The 15,543-nt window shown below is 41.6% G+C and overlaps 1 protein-coding gene across 8 annotated transcripts in view; it reads right to left on the bottom strand.

Annotated features, from left to right (window-relative positions):
• RYR3 (ryanodine receptor 3) overlaps positions 1–15,543 on the bottom strand; it is a 484,911-nt gene that overhangs the window by 145,908 nt on the left and 323,460 nt on the right. For all 8 annotated transcript variants that reach the window (XM_070503827.1, XM_070503874.1, XM_070503852.1 and 5 more), the window contains exons 37-38: positions 12,477–12,579; positions 11,535–11,672 (exon numbers count right to left, since the gene is read on the bottom strand). In XM_070503827.1, coding sequence (XP_070359928.1) covers positions 11,535–11,672; positions 12,477–12,579 — 241 coding nt within the window. The remainder of the gene's footprint in view (positions 1–11,534; positions 11,673–12,476; positions 12,580–15,543) is intronic.

The following is a 15,543-nucleotide window of genomic DNA, read 5'->3' as shown; positions in this document are numbered from 1 at the left end:
ATTTTCATCCACTGAAATACCTATTTCAAGAAGGCCTTGGCAAGAGAACTAGATGGTTCAACTCTTGGGATTTAAAGAAAGCTATAGTGTTCTTTTCAAAAACAAAAAAGAGAGAGATACGTAAACAAGCACTTGCTTTCTGAGGAGAAATGAAACAAATCCTATGAAGCAGAATGCTTTTGGAAAGCTAGTCATGTACAGCCAGGCTCCTTGATAATTATAAAGGTTCACTTATGAAATTATTATTAACATTCTAACTCCCTCCACTTTTGCAATTAGTATGATTAGGGATAGTCACATTTAGGCAATTACATCAAATATATGATATAGTAATCGCATTTTAAATGATTGTTCAGGCTAACTCAGAATGGAAGTATTTCTAAGGCACTGTATTGTTTAGGGAGACTTGATGCCCTGAAAGATGCTTTAGAAGAAAAATAGCTACATCACTAATTGATTTCTGGACTAGTTAGATGTTCCACATTAGAAGATAGGATTAGAGTGTCTTTAAATTAGAGCCAGTCTTAGCCTATCAGTTTGGGAGCCCAGGTATTATTTATTGTTAAGTTGTTTACTTCCTTCTACTTGTCACTTTGTAAAAACCTGCTGTTGGACCTCAGAACCCCAAGCCCACCATTCTTTGAACCTTATAAGAAAATTCTTTGGAGAGTCACTCACCACATTTGGTATAACTCTTTTTGAAATGGTCAAATTACCAGCTTTGCAATGCCAACTACAAGAAGAGAAAGGTCATTTATTCTCATGGTGCAGGTTTACATTTTTAGGCTGCAGGGGTCTGGAAAGAATCTTTTCTTTTCATCTCTAAATTTAGATCACAGTCCAAGTGGCCATCATGCAAGGAGGCACATGCTTACTATCAAAGAGCAGATGGTGGCCACTGGCAAAGCAAATCCCTACAGCTCACAGATCCCAAACCTATGCTGGTATTGTATTTCTGTGAGTGTGTTCTTAAATCTGGGTCAGTTTGGAGGAAAAAAGTGTTCTGATTACATTGAAAAGAGGGAGCCAACAAAATTCCACTGTACTTAGTTTAAACTTAGAAAGAAATTTATAATGCTCACACTTACAATGGGAAAAGAAAAATAATTATGTGCATCCAAATTACATACACTTATTTTTAAATTCTAGGTGATTAAAAAGTCAGCTTGTGGTATGCTTTAAATGCTCTGGAGACATTAACAGGTGGTAGATCGTTTCCAAGTACAAAGAACAAGTGTATTTTGACCTCTGCTTTCTTCCTCTCTACGGTAGGCTGAATAATGGCTCCCAAAAGATGTTCACCTCCTAATTCTCAGAACCCATGACTATGCTACTTTACATGACAAAGACATTTTGAACATGGGATTCAGTTAAGGATCTTGAGATGGGGAGATTATCCTGGATTATCTGAATGGGCTCAATGTAATCACAAGGGTCCTTACAGGATGGAGGCAAGAGGGTCAGCATCAGAGAGGAGATGTGATGACAGAAGCAGAGGTCAGACTGGTACCACTGCTAGAAGGGACCACTAGTCAAAGAATGCAGGAGGCCTTTTGAAGCTGGGAAAGGCAGGAAATGGATTCTTCCCTAGAGCTTTCAGAAAGAATGGAATGCTACTAACCCATTTTAGACTCGTGACCTCCAGAACCGGAAGTCATAAATTTGCACTATTTTAAGCCACTAAGTTTGTAGTAATTTGTTACAGCAGCAAGAGGAAACTAGCATATTCCCACTGATACAAAGTCCTGGGTTGAGGATATTTGACTCCTTTCCCGAGGGTACAATTCAGACTGGAGAGTCTTGGCGAGCAAGCTACTATGGAAGTGCCCACAGAAGCTGGGATCTGAGAGAGATTCAGTTAACTGAGTTTTTGTGGATGCAACTGTAGTAAAAAACAGGGCTGCTGACATAACTGAAGACTGTCTGGATCTGGCCCATAGCTTGTGTCAAACCAGAACAACGTTAAAGGCAGAAAGCACCTATTGTAGAGCTGCTATGGCCCACTAGATAAGGTACACAGACCACAGACAGCATCCTCTCTAGTTCCTGAAACACAGCTTCTGGGCCTCTACTTTCTCTCTGACCAAGGTGAGAACTGCCTACATCTAAACACTGAGTAAATGAAAGATGCTAAGATAATAAGCATCATGGCATAACGAATATTCCTGATCACATATCCAGCATCCGTTTGTCCCCCTTCCTTCTTAACAGAACCCTGATTTTGTACACATATCTGTCTCTCTACCTTACAGCCCATGTTCCTCCGTGAAAGCTGACCCAACCCCACTCCAAAGGTGGGTTCTGTTGACTTAAGTCAGCCAGCACATCTTACTTTCTAGATCACACTCATTGGTTCATGACCAGTTCTATGACCAAGTTCTCCAGTCGAAGGTGATCTCAGGATCCTTGCTTCGAATACCAGGACAGAAGAAACTTTCTCGTTTTTCCCTAGGACACCGTTGTGCATGGACGTGAGGCCCAGCACTGCGGCCACCATCTTGCTCCAGTCTGAGGGCAAAGCTGGAACACGGAACAAGAAGTCTGGGGAGAGTGAGCAGAGGCACGGGATTAACTCAACCCAGTGGCTGGCTCCATCTTTAAACGTCCAGGTACGCCAGTCAATGAAGTCCCTTATTGGCTATTCTAACTGAGTTGGGTTTTCTATTCTTTTTTACTGCAAGTATCTGAAATGATAAATATGGAGATGAAGTTCTTATGACCTCTACTTTGTATATTCACTTCAGAAGCTGAGAGATGTACAAACTTCTAACTACGAGAACACTGAGCACTATTTTATTGAATTCTTACTCTCCTTACCCCCACCCCAGGAGCTAGGAACTATTGTCAGTCTCATTTCACAGACAAGGAAACTGAAACACACAGAGGTTAAGGAACTAGCTAAACATCACAATGTAAAAGACAGATGGGATTCAACCTCGCCTGCTGGGATCTAAACCCATCTTCTTTACCATCTTGAAGCTGCTTACTTTCAATAGCTTCACCAAATTCCAAAAAATAGTTATTTTTATTAATGTTTTAAATTTATATTATACTGTTTAGATGCTCTCTTAATAACCTATGAAACAGATCCAGAAATAAATCCTGAAAATCATAAAGCTTTAGCTTTTTCTTTAACTGACTCTGAGCTAGGCAGATTACTCACTTTCCCAGAGCCTCAATTTCTTCACCAATAAAATGAAGTTAACAATATAAAATTGATGTTGAAGAAATGAACCTAAGTGTGGGGTAGTGACAAGAGTGCTGGGTACTTTGTTCCAGCTCTGCCTGTGTGACCTTGGTTAAGTTGCTTTACCTCTCTGTGTCCCTCTGCTCACTTCTATCAAGTTCAGTCACTTGTGGCTTAATATTCTAGGAGTCTATGTCTATCTGACCCATTGAGCTCTTGAAAGGACTGTACTAATTTATTAAAATGGCAAATGAATGCCTATGGCTTCATCAGGTTAAATTGATGAACATCAAGAATTTTACCACCACATTTTAATGCCAACCGGCCCTATCATGATGTTACCCAGCTTGCTTTTACTAATAGTAAAACCTGAGATTGAAGAAATAAAACAAAATCTTATAATTCCGGCAGCTACCGACCATGGTGAGTAAGTGGCCATTATCAAAGCATTGCCACACACTGCTAATCACTTACGTTGGGGAGATGAGCTGTGGCCAATTGATGGCCTTTTTGACGACTGTCCTGATTGCTAGTGGAGAAAGAGCCCTTCCTATGTCAGGGGTCAGATGGCATAATAACACCCTCTGGATTTAGTGGGGAAGATTTATTGTGGAAGGCCTCATGCCCTCTGTGCTCTGTGCCCCAGGGCTGCCTCTGGGCTGGAAGTCTGGTCTGCATTACCAAGTGGCCAAACACCTACTCCTTACTAGCAGAGGTCAGGGAGAAAGGCAAACCCAGCAACTCCGAGGAGACTTGGAAAACTCATCATGCTAATTTCTCTGTGCTTTGCTAGTGCCTCTCTGGCCCAGGCTGTGCAGTTGGTACCACCTTTGCTTCATTTCACTAGAACAAGGATGCTGTCGGGATCACTGAGAACAAGGTTACAAGGCTCCGAAAACCTGAAAGGAAAAGCCTGCAAAGACAACCTGGAGCTCTTTTCCTGGGTGACAAGAAAGAACGGCTCGATTGACTATGTGTCATCAGGGCCCAACAAGCAGGCACTGGCTGTCAGGCCCCAAGAGGTGTGCTGTGGTGCAGGGCCCACTCCAGGCTCTGAAGCAAGCAGCTGAACATCTAAGCCAGCTCTCATCATCCCAGCTCTGTCTTTAATGTTTGGACGTGTACACTTGTTTCCTTCTCTGCTGGTTTCATTGGCTGGGGAATAAGCTGCTTGCTAGAACATTCTACTTCTCATTACAATAATAGTAGCCAATGTTTACCAAGGGCTTCCCATATGTCAAACCCTGTGCTAACACCATACCTGGATTATCGTCTAATCCTCACAACCATCATGTAAGAAGAGAAAAGAAAGACTTGTTGGGGCCGGCCCAGTGGCATAGTGGTTAAATTTGCATGGTTTACCTCAGCAGTCCGGGGTTGATGCTTCAGATCCCAGGCACAGACCTAGCACTGCTTGTCAAGCCACACTGTGGTGGCATCCCACATAAAATAGGGAAACATTGGCACAGATGTTAGCTCAGCGACAATCTTCCTTAAGCAGAAAGAGGAAGATCAGCAACAGATGTTAGGGCCAATCTTCCTCACAAAAGAAAAAAAAAAAAGATGTGGCAGGAATTGAGTTTCTCCAACAATGCTGGCTGTTATTAGCCCAATCCCCACTTTTTGTTTTTATTTAGACAAAGAAACAGTTCAATTTCATAAACACACCAAGGTTTCCATAAATAGCAGTCTGCTGAGGCAGCTGTGGGAGTGAGTGCTGCACAGGAGAAGGAGCACTGGAGACCGAGCCTCCTGCCTCCATCTGCCACTGGCGTGGATGCCAGAAATCACCCTAGTCAGGCTGGCCAGGCTGTCCTGGGGCGTGGCTCTCACCCCATGTGTGGACGGTCATGTGGCAGTTGGATATTTCTGCTAAATCCATTTCTGAATTTCCCTCCCACGGTAGTTTTCTACCTGGCCAGAGCCTTTCCACTTGTGAGGGTGGAGACAAGTGTGGAAGCAAACTGCTTCACCCCTACACCTATTTCTCCAGCTGGCAGATGCTCCCTAACCGTCAGAGGCAGCCCTGCCAGCCACCAGCGAAACCACACGTAGGCGCTGTGGCCGGATTCTGCCAGTCCATCCCTGTAGCCCCCTGGGGTTTCATCCATCACTTCCAGAAAATTAGCCTGTTGTTTTTGAAATCAGTCAACCAGCCTCATAATCACTTTCTCAAAAACATTCAGGCGATTAAAGATTGATGATGACAACAGGGAAAAGAGCAGAGAGAAGAGACTGATGTGTGAGGGAGGGAAATCCCTGAAACGAAGGAGCGGAGATCTGACAGCAAAGGACTCATGGGCTTGAGGTCTCTGTCTTCACTCTGCTGGGAAAGTAATCAAACTGCCTTGACTCTAGTTTCTACATCTATTCAGCATGGAGAATAAACTGATTCTGAGACAGTGCCCAGCCACGTGTCCTCAGTATCTGTGCTTCCTCATCCTCTTCCTTCCACCCCTCCCTGCTCCCTTCCCACCCAGCCTTGTGCAGTGGGCCTGGGATACGGAGCATGATTCCAATCTTGGCCTCTTTCTTACTTGTTGCAAGAACCTTGTCCAAATTATTTTGCTTCCCTCAGGCTTAGTTGCCTAGTGCACAAAGTGGGAACCTGGCTGCCACTACACCTGGTCGTTTGCTGTGAGGATAAAAGCAGATGAAGTGATGTGAAGCCTCTGGCACAGAACCTGACACAAAGTAGATGCTCAATGGATGTTAGATTTCCTTTCCTCTGACAACCAAACTCTCTTCTTCCTCAGTAAAACTCAGGCTGCCAGAGAACAGGCCTGCCACTGACTGATCAAACAGGTGCGGGATACCTGTTACTCATCTATTGCTGTGAAGCCCTGGACCAGGAGCCAGTGATCATCGGAATGAGTTCTGATCCTTGCTTTGCCTTCTCACAGGTGGGCAAGTCGCTAAATGCCTCAGCTTCTCCATTTCCTCATCTCTAAGCTATGGCTAACGATGCCTGTTTTGTCTGCTATGCAGGCTCTTCAGGAGAATGAGACTAGGCGTGGAAAACCTTGGGACTTCTATGGAGCTAAATAAAAAGTAAGGTTCTGCTCCTCCCCTCGGTCTGTTAACAAAATTGTCCATCTCTCAGAAATCCATAAAGACCATCTGTAACACCTTCCTCTTCATCACATTTCTAAGCAGTTGCCAAGATATGCCAACCCTACCTTTATAATGTATCTGACACCTGGAAGTCACTTTTTGCTGTTAACATCTATATTAGATTTTTATTGCTGCTGTGACACGTCCCCAAAAACTTAGTGGAAAAACAACACCCATTTACCATGTTACAGTTCTGGAGATGAGATATCTGACCCAGACCTGGGCTAACCCTAGAGCTCCAGATTCTAGAAGCTTCCTGCATTCCTCAGCTCATGTTCTCCTTCCTCTAGGAAACTTGAGCCACACTTTCCCATGCCCCATCACTCTGACTCTCTTCTGCCACGTTCTTTCACTTTTCACTTCCACCTTCGTGATTACTTTGGGTCCGCTTCAGTAATCCAGGAGATTTCCCTATTTTAAAGTCAGCTGATGAGCAACCTTAGTTCCATCCACAATCTAAATCTCCCTATGCCACTGAACCTAACATATTTGTAGGATCCAGCGATTAGGACATGGGCATCTTCAGGGGCCATTATCCTGCCTACCACACTGCCCTCATTCAAGTCCTCAGAATCTCTCTGCTAGAGAGTGGCAGGACATCCCAATGGGCCTCCACGTCTCCCCCTGAAGTCCTTTGGCTTGTTATCCTGCTAAAACAGAACTGACCGGTGCCTAAGACAGTGCCTGAGATATGGAGGTGATTGACAAACATGTTAACAGCCAAAAAGAGTTAAAATTAAGTGCTTACTCTGCACCAGGCACACCTTTAAGCACCTTGCATATATTAACTAATTTAATCCTCATACCAACCAAATAAGGTAAGTGTTAATGCTATGTCCATTTTACAGATGAGAACACTGAAGCACAGAGAAGCTGTCACATGCTCAGTCTCACAGATATTATGTGGCAGAGCAAGAATTTGAGACCAGGTGGTCTAATTCTAGTGCCCTGTTCTCATAACCACCTCTGCACTCTTGAGGAAATGAATGTTAGTCCTCAAGAACCTTCATAGACACTGTCTACAGGGGGAAGGATATTATTGTATATATAATATGGATAGGAATTAGACTCAGGTGGATTGAACTTTTACGCCACCACTATGTGACTTTGGAGAGTTACTAAATCTCTCTTTACATGAGTTTCTTCAACTGTCAAATAAGAATAAAATTGTCTACTGCATATTGTTGTTGTGAGAATTAAATGAGGTGATACTTACGGAAGTGCTTAAGACAATGCTCAGGACACAGTGGGCCATATAAATGTGAACCCCTCCCTGACACTGCAAGGCCAAGCAGTATAAAATACATGGGCACAACAACCTGTCATACTCTAAGACCGAATACAGTTTAATACTCAACTTCAAGACACTCTGTTCTAACACCTCTCTACCTTTCCACTTTGCCCATCTCATAATTCAGCCAATCTCAACTCATTGCCACTCTCGGATTATGAAATTTTTTGCCCCTGAGCCTTTGTGGAAGCAACTCTTTTCATCAAAAATGCCTTTCCCTTCTTATTTCATCTACCCATCTACATTCTTCACAGACACTTTCCCAATCCCCTTCTCTGGCCACCTACTGTATCTTACCTGCACTTTTATTATAGCACATAGGACCTCATGATTGTATTGAGTTGCCTGTCCACCCTCATTTCCTCCTTTGTCTGTAAGGCTCTCGTTTACATCATCGTTGTGAACCTCGAGTAACTAACAAGCATCGGAGGTCAAAAAGATTTGTGCCATGAACTGAACGTGGAAATAAGGAGGATGTGGTCCCAGCACTAAGTCTTGGTAAGGAAAACAAACAGGTCCACAGACACCCCGCCTAAGGTGGAAAGTTGCACACACCCTGTGAGAAATTTCCCGATCTGGCAGGGCCGGGGAGAAGGAGGACGAGGTTGAAAGAAGGACTCCATGGAGGAGGCGTCTCTGTGTGTGTGTGTGTGTCTTGGAAAGAGGCAGTTTGGAGAGAATTTAAAGAGGCTTAGAAATATGGCCTGAGCACCACAGCTGTACCTACTGCTGAGTTATTTTACTTTTTAGGTGGGGAGAATTTTGGTGTAGGGCTCTCAGGCCATTCAGGGACTGGGCAAGAGCTGGCACAAGTAGCAGCTTTCTTTGTAGAGAGGTGATGATGAAAAAACTTCCCATGGGGAAAGCATCCAGCGAACGACAGAGATCAGGAACGTGCCAACTTGGATCTGTAAAGTGACAGGTGATTTTCATTTTGTTAATTTTAGCATTTAGCAGAAATAGCTGGCTGGCTTCTTCTGGAGGAATAACTCAGTGGCTACAGATTTATATTCAAGAAAACACTGCTTAAATTGTAGTGTGTAAGAAGCACTGGCCTAGAACTAACAGGCAAAAGATTTTCTAGGGAATTCGCTGGGTTGGGATATTAAAAAGAAATGCGACTCAGTACGGTGGGTGGCTCCTATTAGATTTGATTACCTCTTCATTATCATATGATCTTTTGGTAAGACTGTAACAGCTTTCATCGACAATGTGACTTGGAGTAGGTTTGGGCAAATCCCTGTAACAGCCAGCAGGATTCTCATGAGTTTCAGGACCCTGTTGCTTCCTCTTTCCCAGAAAAGTTGAGCTTCCCCTGTAGGTTATCTGGCCAACACCAACTGCTCATAGAGGACAAATTGCACCACCTACCCTGAAAACTCTGAATCTAGATCCTTGGGTTGATTGGCTTTTTGATGTTAAAATTTTGACTTCTGTTGGGTTCAGCTTTTTCACATGTTAATAATGAGTCAGAGTAGTGAGTTACCTCACAGACGTAGTAAGAAAGACAAAATGATCATTTTTTTTTAAGATTTTATTTTTTTCCTTTTTCTCCCCAAAGCCCCCCGGTACATAGTTGTATATTCTTAGTTGTGGGTCCTTCTAGTTGTGGCATGTGGGACGCTGCCTCAGCATGGCTTGATGAGCAGTGCCATGTCCGCGCCCAGGATTCGAACCAACGAAACACTGGGCCGCCTGTAGCGGAGCGTGTGAACTTAACCACTCGGATACAGGGCCAGCCCCGCAAGATGATGGTTTTAAAAAGCCATTCTGTATGTAATATTTATGTTAGGGGCTCATGCTGTAAATATTGATAAATTCTTTGGCAAGCTTCATGGGACAATGGAAAGAGCAGGGAATGAGTGTGGGAAGATCTCAGTCAAGTCACAGCTTTACTCATCTTGGTTACCTTGGGCTGTGACATCCAGTCACCCTGAAATTTTTCTGGAACCAGGTAGGGTGGAAAGAATAAATGCATGAACAAGTACTCTTTAATTCTTCTGAGTCCTATTTTCATCAACTACACAGTGGAGAAGTGAAAAAACCAACAGCAGTAAACTAAAATATGTGAAGTCTTTGGTAAACTGTCAATTCACTATAGCATATTATTCTCATTATCTATACTTTTAATATTTTATCAAATGGAAGGGTAAGAGAAACCAGATAAGCAAGAACATGGACAAACTTACCAATATTTTAAAGGATTTGGCCCCTTTATTGCAACTGGCTATGTATTCAGAAAGTGTTTCCATTTGATCAAGTTAAAAACAATTTTGGGAGTATGGCAGTTAAACCAGTCCCAAGATTTCCTCTTAAAATGTCAGCCCTGTGTGAGGAGCTTCATGTCTTCAGAACATGTGGCAGAGAACCCATATGCCAACAACCAGACAGGCTGGACCACCTTCTATTTCTGTTTCTGGGCCTCCAGAATAGACTTGGGACACAAAGCTGATACCTCTCATAATTCTGCTTGTGGAAGGGATGCAGCATGGGGTGAAGACAAGGAGTCTCACCCTGGGGTGGCCTTTCAGGTTTGCATGTTCTACCAGAACAGACACAACATGGTCTTTCTGCCTGAGGCCATGGGGTAGTCATGCTAAAAATTGCAATCCTTGGATCCCGGACACCATTCTTAGAGTTAGGGAGACTTCACAGAGCCAGGGGATTGAATCTGACTGACTCCATCTACCTAACATGAAATGGTCACCTTGTAGGACATATTCTCTTAGAAAGTAAGAAAGAAGTATCCACTTTCAAAATAGACTCTCAGCAGGTAATATGGGTCAGCTCAGTTTATTTTTAGTTCTGCTTTGGCAGTAACCACAAAAGGAGTCTAAACTCACTTTTTTGTGCCTTTGAATCCTGCTGGCATGTCCTCACCAAAGACCCACCCTTTCCATGGTGACGAATAGGACTGATCAAGGGTTGCCACTGCAACTGCTGCCATGTACCCCATACATTCTTCCAGAGGCTTCAACACTTCTGCTGATAAATTGTGAGGATTCTTTCCCTTCAGAGACATTCTGACAAAGATGGAAGGTCAATATAAAGGCCAATAAGACGTATGAACCCCAAAGTAGTGTTTTCAGACAAACCGATCATATCTTGACAGTCTATTGCTCTAGATTATGATTTGAAAGCATGTTCTAAGATGGATAGGAACAGGGAACAAGATAAAAGGCAACTATATTAAACTTGGGAAATTCTTCTTCTTTAGACAAATGAAATATTTGCAGAATCTGGTAATAAAGAGCAGATTGATAATACATAATATGCAGACAATCTTCCTCTTGAAATGTTAATGGTTTATAAAGAGTAAACTGCCCTGTAGAGCAAATTATGATCTTGTTGCAACATGGGCCCAAATGGTAGGAACCATGTATGCTATTAGGATTAGAGAAATGAATGCAGACAGGGTTCAAGAATGATGAAAAATAGAAGGTCAAAGTTTTCTAAGATGCAACATCATGAAAATCATGGCCCAAAGCCAAAAACAATGCCCCCGACTCCACATCCTATTTCCTTTACTCCCCTTTTATTATTTTATTTCCTTTCTGGGGCAACTTTCAATGCTAAGGAACCACAAACAAAAGTGACAGAGACAATAGTTAGAAGAGGAAGACTACGGAAACATAAAAGAAAGAAGGACAGAAATCTCTTCACAGACATTTTTAAGGCGACAGACAAGAGCAGGCCCACCAGGCAATTACTCTTTTAGGTTTCAGAAGACTCTAAAAGTAAGTTCCTTAAGTTAGGAAAAAAGCACAGCACCAAATATACAACAATAACTATCACCAATTATAACAAAATGCCCAGATGTTCCTTTGAAGCTAAGCAGCCCATCTCTATCTTACAGTATTTGTTAGAAAGCCAATTACCTTAACGAAGTCTTAGAAGAGCACCGTGTTGGGAGTATTGTGATTGAAAGGCACTGTCACTTACTAGGGCATCTCTCCTCCTCCTCCGTTGGAAGCTCCTTCTCTGGCTTGGGAGGGCCTTTGATTTTATACACCAAGGCACGGAGTTTCCCAGTCCAGGAGGTGTCCTCTTCCTCCTCTTCCTCTTCCTCCAAGGGAACCCCTAGCAAGGCACAGAACAGAGTGAAAACCTCAAATAGTACATGAAACCACTAATGATTCAAAGAACATAAAAAGACTGCCTCCCACCCTTCTGGAACTTTCTAAAGATACTATAGGCAGCCTCTCATAAATATTTATCTACATAATGTCTCTTAGCAAGTTTTTTAAAAAGATGATTTTTGTGTACAAGAGCATCAAGGAATTTCAAGCTCAAGACTTAACTTTTTTAAACCTATACCCAAACTGGGCTCTAGAGTCTCTGGGAAGAGTTAACGTTGAGTTACTTCAAATGAAAAGATCATCTCTTATCCATACATTTCTCAATCCACCCTTGTGCAAGCAGCATGAAGGCTGAGAGCCACTTAAAACCAGCAGATGGGTATCAAAGTAGGAAACGCCGGCTTAGAATCCTTAAGGGGAAAAGTTGCCACATTTATATCACTTAAAAGTTAAAAAGCAAAGGGCATCAGAAACTTGGCTCAGCTAGGAGCAGAGTCCCAACTATCTAACTTTAAACTGGGTGAGGTTTACATAAGGATCAGATATTTTCTTTCCTTCTTCAGAGACTCAGTTCCTACTCTTATATCTCAGCAAAATGTCTTCTAGGTGGAAGGAGTTTGGGTCATATATTATGAGGATTATTTCCTATTTCTCCTCTGGCCCAAAGAGTTTGGAGAGGCTCATTTCCTGAACAATTAGGATTGCAATTTTGAATAGAAAACTAACTTCCTAACTCGCCACCAACTTTGAACCAAGGAATCAGAAGCAGACACATCTTTGATAAGCTTTTATCCCGGAAGCTCACCACAGTGAATGAGAAGGTCTTCGTGGAAATCATAGAGCTCCTCCCGGATCTCTTCTGGGCAGGGGCAGTTCTCTCCCAGTTGAAAGTTAAGAAGCATGTTGATCTTTGAGGGACAAAGAAGAATGGCTGCTTGGTTCTCAAGGTCGGTCAAAAGAACTCCGATCTTGCCTTAGACGCCTACCATTCTTTGCAAATTTTATTTAGCTCAATTTTTTTTTTTTGTAAAGACAGTCAACATTCATAAGTGACTTTCACTTTTTTTTTGATTATGAAGGTAATTTATTAATTGCACAAACTTTGGAGAATATCTAAAAAAGAAAATTTACTGAGGTCTCACCACTCAAAGATAACCACTGTCAATATTTTACTTAACATCTTTCAGTCTTTATGTACGCAGACGGAGATCATACTCTAGACAAACTTTTTGAAACCTGATTTTTCCACTTGACAATTTATCTTGAGCATTTTCTTAACCTGATTTTTAATAGGTGCACTGCATTTTATCACATGAATGAATAGCAATTTATGGAAAATTTATGAAAATATAACACTCTACTAACTTGTTTTCATTTTTTATTTTTATAAATAAAGTTGGTTTGAATTTCCTTTTACATAATTTTTGTTCATGTCTGATCATTTTCTTAGGATAAATGGTTAGAAATTAAAGGACTGGATCAAATGGTTTGTACATTTTAATGGCTTTTTCTATGAATTGTGAAATTGCCCTCTAGAAAGCTCACAATAATTTCTATTATTATCAAATTTATAAAAGAGTGTGTTTTACTTAGCCATCTTCACTACAGTAATGGGAGTTAATACATTTTCAAACATTTTCCAATTTAATGGGTGAAAAATGTCATATTCCTGTTGCTTTAATTTGCATTTAATTGGTGAGGTTGAACTTCGTTTTCCCACACATAAGGACCATTTTTATTTCATATTTTATAAATTCCCATCCATGTTCTTCCTCCATTTTTCTGTTGGGTAATTATCCTTAAAAAAACTAATGGGTGAGTACTTTGCACATCTCTAGATTATTAGCTCTTTGTAACATATACTTCAAATATGTTTCCCAGTTTTTAGTGAGCTTTTAATTTTGTTTACAGGATTTTTTTCACATTAGGTTTTGTATTTTACAGTCAGTCTATCATCTCTTTCTTTATAATTTTGTCTCAGAGATTCTCAACTGTTTTTGTGTCTCTGACAGACGGTGAAACCTATGGATTGCTTCTCACACTTTAAATACAAGAAATAAAATGTGTGGGGTTGCAAAGAGAAGCGATTATACTGAAATTCAGTTATCAAGATCATAAAAAATAAATCTGTGATATACTAACATAGGTACTTGTTTATTAACTCACTAGACAAAAAGATCTAGTGGCAGGTCTCACGTCCACTGTAATCCTGAAGTAGTGATGAATGTAAATGATATTTCAAGATATCATAACCACTGTCATGTGATATAAGAAAATCGGTACATTCTGTTTTTAAGAAAGGCAGGTACTTGCTTTGCTGCCTATGTCAATAATTGAAAAAAATGCTATCAGAGATTAATGACAAGTTGGTGGAAGTGAAGCTGTTATTCACAGATTCCTGGATATCCTAATTCTTTCCACAGACTCACGAACCGCAGGTTAGTCAACACTGGGAGGGTCTGAAGCAATAACTAGAAGCAATCTTGTCCACTTTGCTCCTACAGGCAGGGTAACCCAAACACCAGGCAAAGGGGTATTATTTTCTTTCTGCTTAGGATTCTAGGTAGAAAACCCTACAATCTCTTTTATTCAACATGAACCTTATTTAACGTTGTTAGGGAAATCCTTATTCAAAGCTTCTCCTGCAAATCATTTTTTGAAGTAGGTAGAGGTAGTGTTTGCAGTAAAATAATATCCATAAAACAGGCTGGAAGAGTAACTTCTGTGGTTGCTCCACAACATTAAATTATGGTAATTATATCAACAACATCTAATGATAGGCTGTTATTAAATAAAAATATGATTTGGTGATCTGGTTTCAGAGGGAGAAAATTACTTTCTTTACTGAAATATCTGTCCTTTGGGGGACCACTTAGGAAGCAGTGGCCCACCAGCCTGCAGGGCATAAAACCAAAAGGGAGTGAGCTGGATTTTCTGCCGTAGGTCATACCCTTTAACGAAGCCCTTTCGAAAGGGAAAGGCTCGCTGTTTGGCTAATTTGCCAACAACCATTAGACTAACCTCAGTTTTAGCTTCTTTCGAACTCAGTTACATCCACAAGTATTTTTTTTCTCTGTCTGAATACTGTACGGATACAGGGCTGAAAACCTCTATTTTCTCCTCAAAGGTTACAGAAGAATGAGGTAATCATATAGCTGTTTTAAAATTCAAATTCCTATGCATCCTATTTTCCAAGTGATTTTGCATTGCTATCCCCTAAAATTGATCACAATCCTCCATATCTTTTGTTGACATTAAATTCTTAATTATTTAGAGAGCTCTAGGGGTAGGTTCCTTGTAGAAATGAACACTCTGGGAGGGGGTGCCCAAGGGGCAGCTGAGTTTGATAACACTTAGTGTCCCTTCTTTCATTTTCTTCCTCAACCAGCAGCACCAGCATCACCTAGAAACTGGCTAAAAATGCAAATTCTTGGGCCTCACCCTAGACCTATGGGATTAGAAGCCCTAGAGGTAGGACCAGCAATCCGTGTGTTATGAAGCCCTTCTGGTGATTCCGACGTCTACGCAAGAATCACTGATCTAACACATGAGGGAAGAATTTCTAGAGTTACAGACGTCTGAAATGATTGTTCAGAGGACTGGTTAGAAGGCTAAAGGAGGAAGTGATGCAGGCCCTGGGGACACCAGAAGAGAAGGTCAGGGGGCAGAAAGGAAAAAGAAGGGTGGAGCCAGGATCAAGAGCTATGTCCATGAGGATAGTGTTAGATGGACAACCCAGTTCTGGCTGGGTTAAGGAGATGCCAGAAAACAGGCATAAATTCTCCTCACAGGGTCACTGACAGAAGGTCATAGAACATGGCATGAGGCAAATGCAAATACCACTAACGCTAAAACTATTGATAGCTCGCAGT

Source organism: Equus asinus, chromosome 2 (assembly GCF_041296235.1).
Source record: "Equus asinus isolate D_3611 breed Donkey chromosome 2, EquAss-T2T_v2, whole genome shotgun sequence".
NCBI classification, from domain to species: Eukaryota; Metazoa; Chordata; class Mammalia; order Perissodactyla; family Equidae; genus Equus; species Equus asinus.
This window is presented reverse-complemented; position numbering and strand designations above follow the sequence as displayed.